Source organism: Orcinus orca, chromosome 18, assembly GCF_937001465.1.
Source record: "Orcinus orca chromosome 18, mOrcOrc1.1, whole genome shotgun sequence".
Lineage (NCBI taxonomy): Eukaryota > Metazoa > Chordata > Mammalia > Artiodactyla > Delphinidae > Orcinus > Orcinus orca.
This window is the reverse complement of record NC_064576.1, coordinates 56,982,518-56,999,286: the sequence shown is the minus strand read 5'-3', so window position 1 is coordinate 56,999,286 and position 16,769 is coordinate 56,982,518. Positions and strand designations below refer to the sequence as shown.

The 16,769-nt window shown below is 39.3% G+C and overlaps 1 protein-coding gene across 1 annotated transcript in view; it reads left to right on the top strand.

The window, feature by feature from the left end:
• The window catches only part of NUFIP1 (nuclear FMR1 interacting protein 1), a 43,931-nt gene that overhangs the window by 5,158 nt on the left and 22,004 nt on the right, over window positions 1-16,769 (top strand). The window contains exons 5-6 of the mRNA XM_004274570.4: window positions 362-438; window positions 16,405-16,497. Of these exons, the coding sequence (XP_004274618.1) occupies window positions 362-438; window positions 16,405-16,497 (170 nt within the window). The remainder of the gene's footprint in view (window positions 1-361; window positions 439-16,404; window positions 16,498-16,769) is intronic.

The following is a 16,769-nucleotide window of genomic DNA, read 5'->3' as shown; positions in this document are numbered from 1 at the left end:
TTCAAATTGTTTTGTATATTCATTATTTCTCTAGCTAACTTTCTTAACTTTGGTTGGTAGGTAATTCATTTGGGTATTTAATATCAATCAAGTATTCGGTGACATTTACTTTGTAACCAAAATGATATTATGACTTTTTTCCTATCAGCAGTACTAATCTAAAGACAAGAGAAAAATTCTTTTTCCTTTAAAGGAAAAGTCATAATAAGGATAGATAAAGCTTGCTTACTTAGTTTTAAAATTGTCTCTGCTAGTAAATTTACTTTTGGGTACACAGTCTCCATTATCCCCCATAATATTTGAGATTTAGTCAAAAGCATACAATACGCTTCTTGATATTCAGCAGACATTTTCCCCTTAGACGCATGCTCCTGGTATGAAGAAAATCAAGTTAGACACTCCAGAGGAGATTGCAAGATGGAGGGAAGAAAGAAGAAAGTGAGTAAAGAGTTAAGAACTAGTGAAACAATTTTCTTTTACTGTGGCAAGGCTGAGGACTTGAAAATAATGACCGTTCTGGCCCTACTGAACAATTTGAAAAAGGAAATTTCGTCTTTTGTTATTTATTTATTTAAATTTTTGAATTTTATTTTATTTATTTTTTAAAATATTTAATTTATTTTTTTATACAGCAGGTTATTAGTCCTCAGTGAATTTTATTTGTTTTTTTATACAGCAGGTTCTTATTAGTCATCAGTTTTATGCACATCAGTGTATACATGTCAATCCCAATCACCCAATTCATCACACCACCACCACCACCACCCCCACCCGTGGCTTTCCCCCCTGGTGTCTGTACGTTTGTTCTCTACATCTGTGTCTCAACTTCTGCCCTGCAAACCAGTTCATCTGTACCACTTTTCTAGGTTCCACATACATGCGTTAACATACGGTATTTGTTTTTCTCTTTCTGACTGACTTCACTCTGTATGACAGTCTCTAGATCCATCCACGTCTCAACAAATGACCCAGTTTCGTTCCTTTTTATGGCTGAGTAATATTCCATTGTATATACGTACCACATCTTCTTTATCCATTCATCTGTCGATGGGCATTTAGGTTGCTTCCATGACCTGGCTATTGTAAATAGTGCTGCAGTAAACATTGGGGTACATGTCTCTTTTTGAATTATGGTTTTATCTGGGTATATGCCCAGTAGTGGGATTGCTGGATCATATGGTAATTCTATTTTTAGTTTTTTAAGGAGCCTCCATACTGTTCTCCATAGTGGCTGTATCAATTTACATTCCCACCAACAGTGCAAGAGGGTTCCCTTTTCTCCACACCCTCTCCAGCATTTGTTGTTTGTGGATTTTCTGATGATGCCCATTCTAACTGGTGTGAGGTGATACCTCATTGTAGTTTTGATTTGCATTTCTCTAATAATTAGTGATGTTGAGCAACTTTTCATGTGCTTCTTGGCCATCTGTATGTCTTCTTTGGAGAAATGTCTATTTAGGTCTACTCCCCATTTTTGAATTGGGTTGTTTGTTTTTTTAATATTGAGCTGCATGAGCTGTTTATATATTTTAGAGATTAATCCATTGTTCGTTGATTCGTTTGCAGATATTTTCTCCCATTCTGAGGGTTGTCTTTTCCTCTTGTTTATGGTTTCCTTTGCTGTGCAAAAGCTTTTAAGTTTCATTGGGTCCCATTTGTTTATTTTTGTTTTTATTTCCATGACTCTAGGAGGTGACTCATAAAAGATCTTGCTGTGATTTATGTCAAAGAGTGTTCTTCCTATGTTTTCCTCTAAGAGTTTTATAGTGTCTGGTCTTGCATTTAGGTCTCTAACCATTTTGAGTTTATTTTTGTGTATGGTGTTAGGGAGTGTTCTAATTTCCTTCTTTTACATGTAGCTGTCCAGTTTTACCAGCACCACTTATTGAAGAGACTGTCTGAGACTGTCTTTTCTCCATTGTATATCCTTGCCTCCTTTGTCATAGATTAGTTGACCATAGGTGCGTGGGTTTATCTCTGGGCTTTCTATCTTGTTCTATGTTTCCGTTTTTGTGCCAGTACCATATTGTCTTGATTACTGTAGCTTTATAATATAGTCTGAAGTAAGGGAGTCTGATTCCTCCAGCTCCGTTTTTTCCCCTCAACACTTTGGCTGTTTGGGGTCTTTTGTGTCTCCATACACATTTTAAGATTTTTTGTTCTAGTTTTGTAAAAAATATCATTGGTAATTTGATAGGGATTGCATTGAATCTGTAGATTGCTTTGGGTAGTACAGTCATTTTCACAATATTGATTCTTCCAATCCCAGAACATGGTATCTCTCTCCATCTGTTGGTATCATCTTTAATTTCTTTCATCAGTGTCTTATAGTTTTCTGCATACAGGTCTTTTGTCGCCCTAGGTAGGTTTATTCCTAGGTATTTTATCCATTTGGTTGCAGTGGTAAATGGGAGTGTTTCCTTAATTTCTCTTTCAGATTTTTCATCATTAGTGTATAGGAATGGAAGACATTTCTGTGCATTAATTTTGTACCCTGCAACTTTACCAAATTCATTGATTAGCTCTAGTAGTTTTCTGGTGGCATATTTACGATTCTCTATGTATAGTATCATCTCATCTGCAAACAGTGACAGTTTTACTTCTTCTTTTCCAATTTGTATTCCTTTTATTTCTTTTTCTTGTCTGATTGCCATGGCTAGGACTTCCAAAACTATGTTGAATAATAGTGGTGAGAGTGGACATCCTTGTCTTGTTCCTGATCTTGTTCCTGAGGAAATGCTTTCAGTTTTTCACCATTGAGAATGATGTTTGCTGTGGGTTTGTCACATATGGCCTTTATTATGTTGAGGTAGGTTCCCTCTATGCCCACTTTCTGGAGAGTTTTTATCATAAATGGGTGTTGAATTTTTTCAAAAGCTTTTTCTGCATCTATTGAGATGATCATATGGTTTTTCTTCTTCAATTTGTTAATATGGTGTAACACATGGATTGATTTGCGTATATTGAAGAATCCTTGCATCCCTGGGGTAAATCCCACTTGATCATGGTGTATGATCCTTTTAATGTGTTGTTGGATTCTGTTTGCTAGTATTTTGTTGAGGATTTTTGGATCTATATTCATCAGTGATATTGGTCTGTAATTTTCTTTTTTTGTAGTATCTTTGTCTGGTTTTGGTATCAGGGTGATGGTGGCCTCAAATTATGAGTTTGGGAGTGTTCCTCCCTCTGCTATATTTTGGAAGAGTTTGAGAAGGGTGGGGGATAGCTCTTCTGTAAATGTCTGATAGAATTTGCTTGTGAAGCCATCTGGTCCCAGACTTTTGTTTGTTGGAAGATTTTTAATCACAGTTTCAATTTCATTACTTGTGATTGGTCTGTTCATATTTTCTATTTCTTCCTGGTTCAGTCTTGGAAGGTTATACCTTTCTAAGAATTTGTCCATTTCTTCCAGGTTGTCCATTTATTGGCATAGAGTTGCTTGTAGTGGTCTCTTAGGATGCTTTGTATTTCTGCAGTGTCTGTTGTAACTTCTCCTTTTTCATTTCTAATTTTAATGAGTCCTCTCCCTCTTTTTCTTGATGAGTCTGGCTAATGGTTTATCAATTTTGTTTATCTTCTCAAAGAACCAGCTTTTAGTTTTATTGATCTTTGCCACTGTTTTCTTTGTTTCTATTTCATTTATTTCTACTCTGATCTTTATGATTTCTTTCCTTCTGCTAACTTTGGGTTTTGTTTGTTCTTCTTTCTCTAGTTCCTTTAGGTGTAAGGTTAGATTGTTTATTTGAGATTTTTCTTGTTTCTGGAGGTATGCTTGTATTGCTATAAACTTTCCTCTTAGAACTGCTTTTGCTGCATCCCATAGGTTTTGGATTGTTGTGTTTTCATTGTCATTTGTCTCTAGGTATTTTTTGATTTCCTCTTTGATTTCTTCAGTGATCTCTTGGTTATTAAGTAGTGTATTGTTTAGCCTCCATGTGTTTGTAATTTTTATGTTTTTTTCCCTGTAATTGATTTCTAATCTCATAGCCTTGTGGTCTGAAAAGATGCTTGATATGGTTTCAATTTTCTTAAATTTACTGAGGCTTGATTTGTGACCCAAGATGTGATCTATCCTGGAGAATGTTCCGTGTGCACTTGAGAAGAAAGTGTAATCTGCTGTTTTTGGAAGGCATGTCCTATAAATATCAATTAAATCTCTCTGGTCTATTGTGTCATCTAAAGCTTGTGTTTCCTTATTAATTTTCTGACTGGATGATCTGTCCATTCGTGTAAGTGAGGTGTTAAAGTCCCCCACTATTATTGTGTTACTGTCGATTTCCTCTTGTATAGGTGTTAGCAGTTGCCTTACGTATTGAGATGCTCCTATGTTGGGTGCATGTATATTTATAATTGTTATATCTTCTTCTTGGAATGATCCCTTGATCATTATGTAGTGTCCTTCCTTGTTTCTTGTAACATTCTTTATTTTAAAATCTATTTTATGTGGTATGAGTATTTCTACTCCAGCTTTCTTTTGATTTCCGTTTGCATGGAATATCTTTTTCCATCCCCTCACTTTCAGTCTGTGTGTCCCTAGGTCTGAAGTGGGTCTCTTGTAGACAGCATATATATGGGTCTTATTTTTGTATCCAGCCTGTGTCTTTTGGTTGGAGCCTGTGTCTTTTGGTTGGAACATTTAGTCCATTCACGCTTAAGGTAATTATCGATATGTATGTTCCTATGACCATTTTCTTAATTGTTTTAGGTTTGTTTTTGTAGGTCCTTTTTCTTCTCTTGTGTTTCCTGCCTAGAGAAGTTCTTTAGCATTTGTTTTAAAGCTGGTTTGGTGGTTCTGAATTCTCTGAGCTTTTGCTTGTCTGTAAAGGTTTTAATCTCTCTGCTGAATCTGAATGAGATCCTTGCTGGGTAGAGTAATCTTGGTTGTAGGTTCTTCCCTTTCATCACTTTAAGTATATCATGCCACTCCCTTCTGGCTTGTAGAGTTTCTGCTAAGTCAGCTGTTAACGTTATGCGAGTTCCCTTGTATGTTATTTGTTGTTTTTCCCTTGCTGCTTTCACTAATGTTTCTTTGTCTTTAATTTTTGCCAATTTGATTACTTTGTGTCTTGGTGTGTTTCTCCTTTGGTTTATCCTGTATGGGACTCACTGTGCTTCCTGGTCTTGGGTGGCTATTTCCTCTCCCATGTTAGGGAGGTTTCCGACTCTGATCTCTTCAAATATTTCCTCTGGTCCTTTCTCTCTCTCTTCTCCTTCTGGGACCCCTATAATTCGAATGTTGTTGCATTTAATGTTGTCCCAGTGGTCTCTTAGGCTGTCTTCATTTCTTTTCATTCTTTTTTATTTATTCTGTTCCACAACAGTGAATTACACCAATCTGTCTTCCAGGTCACTTATCCGTTCTTCTGCCTCAGTTATTCTGCTATTGATTCCTTCTAGTGTAGTTTTCATTTCAGTTATTTTTTATCTATGTTTGTTTGTTCTTTAATTCTTCTAGATCTTTGTTAAACATTTCTTGCATCTTCTCGATCTTTGCCTCCATTCTTTTTCTGAGGTCCTGGATCATCTTCACTATCATTATTCTGAATTCCTTTTCTGGAAGGTTGCCTATCTCCACTTCATTTAGTTGTTTTTCTGGGGTTTTATCTTGTTCCTTCATCTGGTCCATAGCCCTCTGCCCTTTCATCTTGTCTGTCTTTCTGTGAATGTGGTTTTTGTTCTACAGGCTGCAGGATTGTAGTTCTTCTTGCTTCTGCTATCTGCCCTCTGGTGGATGAGGCTATCTGAGAGGCTTGTGCAGGTTCCCTGATTGGAGGGACTGGTGGTGGGTTGGGCTGGTTGTTTCTCTGGTGGGCAGAGCTCAGTAAAACTTTAATCTGCTTGACTGCTGATGGGTGGGGCTGGGTTCCCTCCCTGTTGGTTGTTTGGCCTGAGGCAACCCAACACTGGAGCCTACCTGGGCTCTTTGGTGGGGCTAATGGCAGATTCTGGGAGGGCTCATGCCAAGGAGTACTTCCCAGAACTTCTGCTGCCAGTGTCCTTGTCCCCACGGTGAGCCACAGCCACCCCCCGCCTCTGCAGGAGACCCTCCAACACTAGCAGGTAGGTCTAGTTCAGTCTCCTATGGGGTCACTGCTCCTTCCCCTGGGTCCCGATGCACACACTACTTTGTGTGTGCCCTCCAAGAGTGGAGTCTCTGTTTCCCCCAGTCGAAGTCCTGTCGAAGTCCTGCTATCATATCCCACTAGCCTTCAAAGTCTGATTCTCTAGGAATTCCTCCTCCTGTTGCTGGACCCCCAGGTTGGGAAGCCTCACGTGGGGCTCAGAACCTTCACTGCAGTGGGTGGACTTCTGTGGTATAAGTGTTCTCCAGTTTGTGAATCACCCACCCAGCAGTTATGGGATTTGATTTTATTGTGATTGCGCCCCTCCTATCGTCTCATTGTGGCTTCTCCTTTGTCTTTGGATGTAGGGTATCTTTTTTGGTGAGTTCCAGTGTCCTCCTGTCGATGATTGTCCAGCAGCTAGTTGTGATTCTGGTGTTCTCACAAGAGGGAGTAAGAGCACATCCCTTCTGCTCCACCATCTTGGTTCAGGCTCACCCATGGAAATTTGGTCTTTTATAATGTTGCAAATATTCAATGGAAAATGACCAGTCCTAATTTTGTCATTCTTCAGAATTGGTATATAGTGACTCAGGGAGTATCATTACTTGACATATAATAAACACACAGTATTTATTATTGCAGTTTTGATTCATTGCATTCCCTTATAACGTTGGTAGTAGGGAATAGGACTGTAAACTACATTATATGAGGCTATTTGAATGTAGCTTTTGGTAGACCTAATAGGAACTCTTCATAAATGATGTCATAATGGGACCTTGCTCTTTGAGGGGAGCCACTACATGCCCCCTCTGTTAAATATTCAATACTGAGGCAGTGATGGGTGAGTGCTATTTTTTTTTAAAATGTATAATACTTTGTTATGTTTATTGTTTTGATTACTTTAAAAAAGTTGTTGAATGATTGGAGTGTGCTAGGCAGAGGGAGTATAGCAGTGACAAGATACACACGTGCCTGTCCTTATCCATAGAAAGACGAGAAATGTTTTCCTGTAATTAAAGTCTAAGAAATTTGAGTCTTACCATGTGACTTGTAGCTTTATACTTATAAGGGAAGAAAACTTAAAAGATGTCTAGCTAGAATCTACCAATGAAAAATCCCATGAGGATGCCGTTGTCTCAGGATAGGACCAGGATACCTCATCCTGAAACAGAAGACCAAGTCAGAGCTATTAGGATGGTCAGCAGCACTTTTAAGTCAATAGCTGTTTTTCTGGAATTGAAAAATGAGGAGAGCCTCAGATAGGAAGAGTTACCTTCACAGGTCAAGAAGGATACTTAAAAACTTTTAACCAGCAGGTTAAAGTTGTACTTCGTTCAACTTAAAGTTTTCAGCTTAAAGCCCCTGTATGTGTGTATGTGAAGAGCTGTGTGAAATGTTGCACTGTTATGTGAGAGAGTTAGCTACTGCCCTTAAAAGCCTGAAAGGTAATTCTGAGGAAAACCATCATAAACGTAAAGATTTAGAACCAACCAAGAACAAATAGAATTCAGCAAATGTGAATGCAACTATCCATTATTAATACTGTGTAAAGAGTTAGATGAGGGTGAAGGACAATCAGAGGAAATTAATTCTTAAGCAAGTAAACCTGGGTCCAGCCAGTCAGCAGTCAACATGGACTCAATGGATTTAATAGAATTTTAAGAGCATCCTTGGCTAACAAATGTAATAATCTAGGGTAAGAATCTAGGCCACCAGGAGTAGGGTATACTAGAATGCCTTTTCCTCTTTATCTCCTGGCAGAATCTTATTTATCTTGTGAGACCTGTTGGATTTTGTTTGTTTGTTTTGCGGTACACGGTCTCACTGTTGTGGCCTCTCCCGTTGCGGACTCCGGATGAGCAGGCTCAGCAGCCATGGCTCACGGGCCCAGCCGCTCCGCGGCACGTGGGATCCTCCCGGACTGGGGCACGAACCCATGTCCCCTGCATCGGCAGGCGGACTCTCAACCACTGTGCCACCGGGGAAGCCCCCTGTTTTGTTTTGTTTTTTTAAACATGTATTTATTTATTTATTTTGGCTGCTCTGGATCTTAGTCGCGGCATGCGGACTTCTTCTTACTTGCTGCATGCATGTGGGATCTAGTTCCCCGACCAGGGATTGAACCCAGGTCCCCAGCATTGGGAATGCAGAGTCTTACCCACTGGACCACCAGGGAAGTCCTAAGACCTGTCTTAAGTGTCACCTGATTTGTCATTCTCTTCTTCTTCTTCATTTCCTCTATCTCAATGCTGTCAGAGTGCTAGTCTGTAACAAGATAAGGAACTTGTACCAGAATATAAATCTATACCTTACTTTCTTCATTGAGAAAGTCTTCGTAAGAAGAAAATGTCAGCTGAACTAAATAGATTTTGTTTAGGGACATAGCTGATTTATACCCTGACGTAAGTGTGTGGATTGGCTGCCAGTCCACGGACCAACCTCCCCTAAAGCATTATTCACTACTTCCTGTGTGAATACATAGCTTATTAATACAAACACAATAGCGTTTGTTGCATTATATCATAGGTGGCCCTAGTCTTAGACATCTTTGATTCTGCTGCACTTTGCGTAGTACCTGGGATTTAGTATGTGGAGAATAAATATTTGTGGACTGAATTACCGTTAAATGGTGCAGTATGGGAAGAACCAGTCTTGGCATTGATAAGGGGCCTTAGCCAATTGCATGGTCAAACTTAGAAGTCAGAGGAGTTGGGACCATGACGTGATTTGGCTTGGTGAAGAATTCGAAGGAGTTCATATAAAGCTCCTTGCCTCCTCTAGGTGGCTTCTTTACAGGTACAGTTTTTTTCTTCTCATGATTCCACTTCACTCTAGTTTTTTGTTTTCTGTTTGTTTTGCTTATTTGTTTTTTATCTGTTGGGTGTATCTTTTTCTTACTATTTTGCACAGAGGAATAATCAAACAAGAAGAGTTAGCTCCCCTTCCTGATACTTAGTTTTTAAAGAGCTGGTGATGACAGTATTGAAGATTATATCCTGCTAGATGGACTGGAAATTGCCTACCTGCAAAGGTTTTTCCCTGGTACTTTGCCCTGACTTTGGTCAGTTGGAAGTTGTTGCAGCTCAGTGGTGCCAGCCCCTGTTGTATATGTTTAATTCTTTTGAGGAGAATGATGATGGCTATTAGTCAGCAATGATTATAAAGCAACTGAGAAGTTAACTAAGTAAGGTGTTGAATCTCTCAAGTTTTGAGTTCACTTAAGGCAATAGGGAAGTTCTGAAATGAGTTCCTGATTAACCAACTTTGGTTCTTTTATATCTAACGAGTGTTTAAAGTAAGTCATTATATAAACTGGGAAAATTGGACCCACTATTAAATTAATGGTAGCCAGCTTCAGTGATTCTGTTCTACTATGTCTCTAGCTGTTCTACTCTCCCACAGTCCTCCACTCTACCCTCCTTCTCAGCATATAAGAGGAAGGACCTCATCTAGTCTGGAGGAGTGGGGTGTTCCTTGACAAAGGGCAGTTGAGCTGAACTTAGACCTAATTAGGAAGAAATAAGGGGAGGTAGGGGCTAGTGCACAGACAGATTGGCATGAGTATAGGAACTTGAATATAGGTAAGAGATGATAGAAGCTTTTGAAAGATGGCAGTTGTGGGGACAGAACTAGGTGGATATAGAACATAAAAATGGGCACTGTTTGGTAGCTGGACAGTTGTGAGGTTGAGGAGGAAAGAGGTTTTGAGGAGATGTCCAAGTTCCTCTGTGAAAGCACCTTTGTGAAAGGTGGTGCCTGTTCTTCAGACAGCGAATCCCGGAAGAGAATCACATTTGGAGGTGTTGATTTAGGACATCGTTGAGTATGAGGAGATTCTGAGATGTCTATTTGAAGATGTTGTGTAAGTATTGGGACTCAGACCAGACTGGCTGGAGATAGATATTTTAAAATCATGAAACCATGAATGCAGAAGATATACCCCACAGAGAGAGGGTAGAGTGGAAAGGGAAGATAGCCTAAAAGGGAGTTAAAACCAACAAGCCTGCTGAGCAAGAGCCAGAGAAGTAGAAGAAAAGTCAGAATATGACCTGTCGTGGAAGCCAGTAGAAGGGAGGTTTTCAAGAAGGAAGATGTGATTATCAGTGCAGATTGCTGTGGAAAGTTTAAATAAAACAAGAACAAAAAGTGACTGGTTTTGTGACTTGTAGGGCCCCCTTGACGTGGATTCCAGATGATTGCTCCTTGGTCCTTCTTCTTGGAGTTTCCTGCCATCTGTTTCCACAGCTCTCTGCAGCTCTGACAGCCTCCCCCATGATTCTTTTTCTTTTCAAAAATATTTATTTGGCTGCGTTGGGTCTTAGTTGCGGCAGCGGGATCTTCGTTGCGGCACATGGGATCTTTTGTTGTGGAGTGCAGGCTCTTTGTTGCTGCATGCGGGCTTCTCTCTAGTTGTGGTGCACGGGCTTTAGAGGGCACAGCCTCAGTAGTTGCGGCGTGTGGGCTCTCTAGTTGTGGCGTGTGGGCTCTAAAGTGCTCAGGCTCAGTAGTTGCGGTGTGCAGGGTTAGTTGCCCCGCGGCATGCGGGATCTTAGTTCCCCAACCAGGGATCGAACCCAATCCCCTGCATTGGAAGGCGGACTCTTAACCCCTGGACCACCAGGGAAGTCCCTCCCCCGTGATTCTTAACAAAGCGGATTGCAGTTGCCTTTACCACCCTGCCCTTGGCATATATATAGATGGTCCAACAGAAGTGTGTATCCTTTGAATTCCGCTGACTTTTTGAGACTCACAGCTTACAGTAAAGAGTTTCATCTGGCACCTTTTTACCTTCCAATTTCCAGTGTCCTTTACCTCCATGCAGTTTCTGCCACTTACTTTCACGGCCACCCTGTGGATCTTCTGGACTTCCTGCCCCAGAAATCTTGAAGTTGGGCTTACTCCTCTTTGGTCATAACTTGCATTTCATCCAACTGTCTCACTGTCACCTGTACCTGGTCCCGGACTAGTTGAAGCCTCCCACCTCTTACCCCCTTTACCTTCTTTTTCTCTCATCCCCCTTCTGTCTTTGCTTCTCTGCCAAGTTTAAGTCACTTCCACCACTCTCAGAAGCTCAGCTCCCTCATTCCGTTGCCCTTCGTTACACCCACCTGGCAAAATCTCAGCCCTGGCTTAGTTGCTAAGTGTTGTTCAAGAAAACCACACAGCTGAAGTACACTCTGCAGAGGAACGCTCAGCAGTGTTGATCACACTTAAGAAATTGACTTTGACCAACGAGGTTAGGCTATTCTCTTTGTGTTCTTTTTTCATGCAAATTGAGATGCTAGTATGCATGTATTTCTTAGTTACACAGATGACTATGTAGAATAAAATTTAAAAATAAATTTGTTAAACTGATTTTATTTTAGCCAGGTAAAATGCCAGTGAAAACAACACCTTAGAACTGACAGTCAGGGTACTGTAATGTGGGCTTAACATATCTTTCCTGATTAATCCCACATTACTTATAGGAGTTCTTTGTCCCAGCCAGACTTGGTTTTTTTCTTTTTCATATCCCAAACAAGTTTTTTGAACTTTTAACCTCTGTTTTGATCATGCTGCTTCCAGAAAATCCTCCCTTCTCTATCCTTGAAGTTCTTCTGCTCACTGCTTTAGTCCAGCTGAAATCCTGCCAGACTAAAATTTTGGGAGTATTTTTCCTTATCTGCCTAGAGGGGTATCTTGTTCCTCTTTGAATGTGGTATCCCCTCTGCCTCCTTAGTGTATGTGCCCCTCATTATGGTACTATTGATGAACTTTTTTGCTTATGTGTCTATTTTAAAAAAATAAATTACAAGCTTTAGAAATGTAAGAACCATGGTTTGTGTGACTGTTTATATCCCATGGTGCCATAGGTAGAAGGGATGTTTATAAATGTCGATATATGTAAATGGGGCTTGAAAATATTTTTATTATGGGTGTTATTCTATTTTGGTGTATACAAGTAAGTGGTTGGAGAAATCTTGCTGAGATTCATATTTTTAATTTATGTTTTAAACTATACTTTTGTCATTGTTAAAGAAATTGGGCAGTGTTGATCAGATTAATAACTGTAGTTGGAATTCAGTAATATAACTAATGGTACTTAAACTGCTGTGGGTTTGAACAATAAATTCTCACCACATAGGACAGATCATCACCAAGACAAACCAAATTGATCTGTATTTGAATGCATTACTTTCTACAGTAGCTTTCCCCATTTGAACGTGAACTCTGCCACCTTGTGGTTTTGTGCAACAAGTGCTTTAAAGGAAAAAATTCCACTGGCTAGAGAAACTTAAGGAATATTAACATTTGAAGATGCAAACTAGCTTAGGTAGCACGTGTTTCTCTAAAGTCCCTGGTAGAAGACTAGTTTGGTTTTGTAATGTAATCGAGAACTCTCAGCCACCTTTGAATTTATGTTGATGTACATTATAGCTTTGAATAACTTCCTGACAAGAGTTTAGCTTGAAATTAGAGGTAAACATTCAGTATTTGAAAAGGCAAAGATTGTTTTATATATGGCCAAGGTTACTGAAAAGAGATAGTAGTAGACTCTTGCCTTTAAGACCCTCACTCTAATGGGAGACGTGGGAAGAATATCCGTAGGTGGCCATGAGAGCACAGGCAACTGAAGCATTAATTTTTGCTGTGTGGGGATAACAGTGTCTGGTCAAGGGATAGCTGGCGTCTTTGGAAGGCAGGGCAATCAGTTCGTTTTGCAGGACTTCTTGTGAGAGGGGTCGTGCCACCCCTTCCCTCCCCCTCCAATTTATTTGAAGGTGAAGTTTATTCTTTTTTAATGCATAGTTCTGACAAACATCCATAGTTGTGTTTAATTAAAAACTTTAAGGCTTTCCACTAATAACCTGCAAAAAAAGAAATCCTAGCCAAAAAAAACCGGTAGTTATTTTTTCTTAATTCCTGTCGGGTACAAATGCTGTATGATTTGGCATTAGGAAAAATGAGTGGTAGAGGTTCGTTTCCCAAACCTCTTATTTTTGAGATGTTGAAACATACTTCACGGCAGATTTGGAGTCCACTAGGTGGAGTAGTTGTGTTATTTATTTTAATACTGCAGTTACTGTGGCTCTGAGGAAACGCTTTACAGCTGTGTCCCCAGTTCTTTCAGAATTCCAGCAGAGGGGCTGTGCTCCTAAAGAATGCTACATCTTTTTGAAGTTTGGAAAGACTTTGAAATAAAAATGCAGTAGTGTTGAAGTAGCTGTGATTCAGGGAGAATAAAGAGGGATTGTGTTTTTCTACAGAAGAGGCTTAAGGGAAAAGCCAAGGAGTGGGTGGTGATTTGAGTATAAGGAAAGAGAAGGGTAACCAGAATGAGATGTGCTAAGATAATGGTTGGTTCCATGTTGCTAATTTATTGACTCTGGGGCTTAAGGATTGTCACTGGAGGCTTAAAGTCTTAGGCAAGGGGAAGACAAAGAGGGGGTAAGAAATGAAAGAGGGAGAAGAGAGCAAGATAGAGAGCATACGGTTTCAGGGCCACTTCCTTTTGGGGTGTTGGGAAAAGATGGAAGTAGGGAGAAAAGTGATTTTAGCAGATAAAAATAGAGAAACCAACTGTGAAAATACCACTTGTCACAGTCTTTATAGCTTTATAACATCCATTCTCTACCAGGAGATATTGGACTAAATTTTATTGGTATGTAATTGTACAATGTAACACAATTTGTGATTTTTCTCAACAGTTTTCTCTGGATTTGTGTAATTTAGAAACCTGAACTGTGTCCTTTATCAAAGATCCAGACTTTTCCTTATTCTTGTATCTCACTAGTATGTTGCTGGAAGGGGCTTCTGATTATTGCTGTATGTATAACTAGGTCTTGTGTTTCTGGTTTCCCATTTGGGGGGATAATTTGCTCTCTGGTACCCTTGTTTTCCCTAGTTTTTAGTCTCTAGGTTCTATGTAAATAAGAATGGTATAACTTTTGCAAGAAAATTTTATTAATTTAAGCACTGAAAAATAGAATCTTATAACTTTGGAAGGGATATAAAAATCCCCTACCTTTAGGAAAGTGACACTTCAGTCAGCCAGAAAGAAGAAGTGAGCTGTTTTAAAAGACTTCCACCAAAGGAGTTTCCACAACATTCTTGATGTCTCATTCAAGGAATTCTTTATTATATCTCACCTAAAATCCACTTCCTGTAACAAACTGTTTATATTCCTTATCATTGAGAAACATTTACATAGCTCCTTGCTTATACATGAAACACTGTAGGACCAAGTCTTTATGTTTAGCATATGACCCAACATGTTAAGGGTTGCTCTGTAACACTCAGAAGAAAAACGTTAAAGAAACACATTTTGTGTTTCTTTAACGTTTTTAAGACTAAGAATAAGTGAATTTCAGAGGTGTGAAGAGTGTTGATTAGCTGTGAGTTACACGTCTAGACACTGTGGTGCCTGTGAAAGTCATCACCTTTTCCTCATCATTTCTGCTTCGGTGTAGTTTGTCTTCAGGTTGAGAAAAGCTGGCTGCCATCTTCTCTGTAAGATCATTTTTTGTCACTTCTCTCCCTCTTTTAAAGGCTGCAAATAGTTCTAGTTCCTTTCATCTTTCTTCAGAGGTTTTATTTTTTCATCCTGTTAATCATCTTTGAGTCTCTTTTGAATCCCCTCCAAGTTTTATTTTTCCTTAACATTCCTTTTCAGTTTAGAAGTACAAAGCTGGATGCAGTGCCCTGAGAGTTTCTGATCACCTTTGAGTGTCATGAGAGGATGATTTCACACTTGTACCTGTGCCAGAGTCCATTTCATATCGCCTTAGATTATGTTTGCTTTCCAAAACTGTACTCATGTGGTGCTGACTGCCTGTCAGATTTTTATCTCCTGTGACCTTGATCTTTTCCTCTTATGTTTATTTATAACTTGTACATTAATCATCTTTTATTTGTGGAGTTTATTTTTCTTGGCTGGATAGATTGCTTTGCACTGTCCTCACTGAAATTCATTGCCTTTCTTTTTCTGATTACTTCACCACTTACTCAATGTCATTTCTATTCTTATCTTCCAGTGTGCCCAGCCCATGGGCTTCTATTGTCTGTGCTATCCCAGTCAGTGATGCAGATGTTAAAAAAAGAAGGGGGTAGAGACAGTGTCCTCGAAATGATGGCAGAACATGATGTGTTGATGTTTCTCAAAATTTACTCTAATGAGCAGCCAGGCTGAGTGGTAGAGGGCTGTCTGTGTTCCCCTCCTTTCGTGCTTTTTATGCTCCTAGTATCTGTTCCTCTCACCACCGAAGTTTGGTGCCCCCATCACCACACAGCTGTGCTAAGGAACAAAGAAAGCCTTTGTCAGAGCAATTCGTCTTGCACGCTGCTGTCAGATTTAATTCTTTTCACTGCCTTGTTCATATCTTTCCCTGTTCATAACTTTCAGTGGCTCCCCAACGCCACTGAATTAAAAATAGCTTTCTCGTCTGGCATTCGAGGCACATTTTGGCCCCAGCCTCCCTTTCTGGTCTGATTGCCTGTAACTGTTTCTTTAAGAATGAACCACTTGCCATTCTCTCACACTTTCTGAGGCCTTGGTTTGTCTGCATTGTTTGCTTAGAACACTCTGGCCAAAAAAAGAAAAAAAAAGGTCCCTGGCAGTCCAGTGGTTAAGACTCTGTGCTTCCACTGCATGGGGCATGGGTTCGATCCCTGGTTGATCCCACAGGCCATGTGGCGCGGCCAAAAAAAAAAAAAAAGCACATGCTGACGCTTTTCCTTCAGATTTTTGTCTCTTAACACCATTTAAGACCAGTGTCTTTCATGTTCCTTTCTTTGTGGATTTCTCCATCTAGATAGGATCTTTCCTTCCCAACCTCCCTTATACTCCTTGGGATGCTTAATATTTTGTCTTGTTATAACTAGTCTTTAGAAATAACCATGCTTTTCTTAACCTTCCTGGTAGACTGTAGCTTTTTTTTTAAGAACTGTCTCTTCCTCATCTTGGTAACTTTGGATATACCTCCTAGTATGTATTTGCATAAGTAGATGCATAAGAAAATACCTTTTTGTTTATAGTATTTATGGGTATGTGCCAAATAAATGAACTCTATATATGAGTTTCAGCACATTATGTGATATATTTGATTTAAATTCTATTGTAAGCTTCTTACTTGGTAACAGACTGGTAGCAGAGTTTGGACTGGCAGCTGGTATATACTTTGAGTAGCATTGTTACAGTCTACTTTTTCACCCTTAAAAAAATTCCAGAAGGAATTAAAAGTTTATATCAATTTACTGCATTAGTCATTAAACAAAAGTTGTTAAATGCAACAATTGCTTGATTGCATAATTAAAATTTACTCTAAAAGCCCTTTTATAATGGACTTTTATTGTTCTCTAGAAATTACCCAACTCTGGCTAATATCGAAAGGAAGAAAAAGTTAAAAATTGAAAAGGAAAAGAGAGGAGCAGTGTTGACAACGACACAGTATGGGTAAGTTCCTTAAAATTGCTTGCACCCTCAATGCTTATTTTAAATGAATGTATGTACTTATAAATAATAAAAAAGCATACACCCAAATCCTAAACCCTCTACACTTTCAATTCTGAAATATTTGCTTTTGTAACTTTTTTATTTAAAAATTTTAAAATTATATTTAAAAATAAGTAGTACCCTACATTTATGTGGTTTTCAAAACGATTTACAGTAACAAGTCTCTTCTGTCTTTGTATCCTAGCTAAACAGTTCTCCCTCCCAGAGGCAAC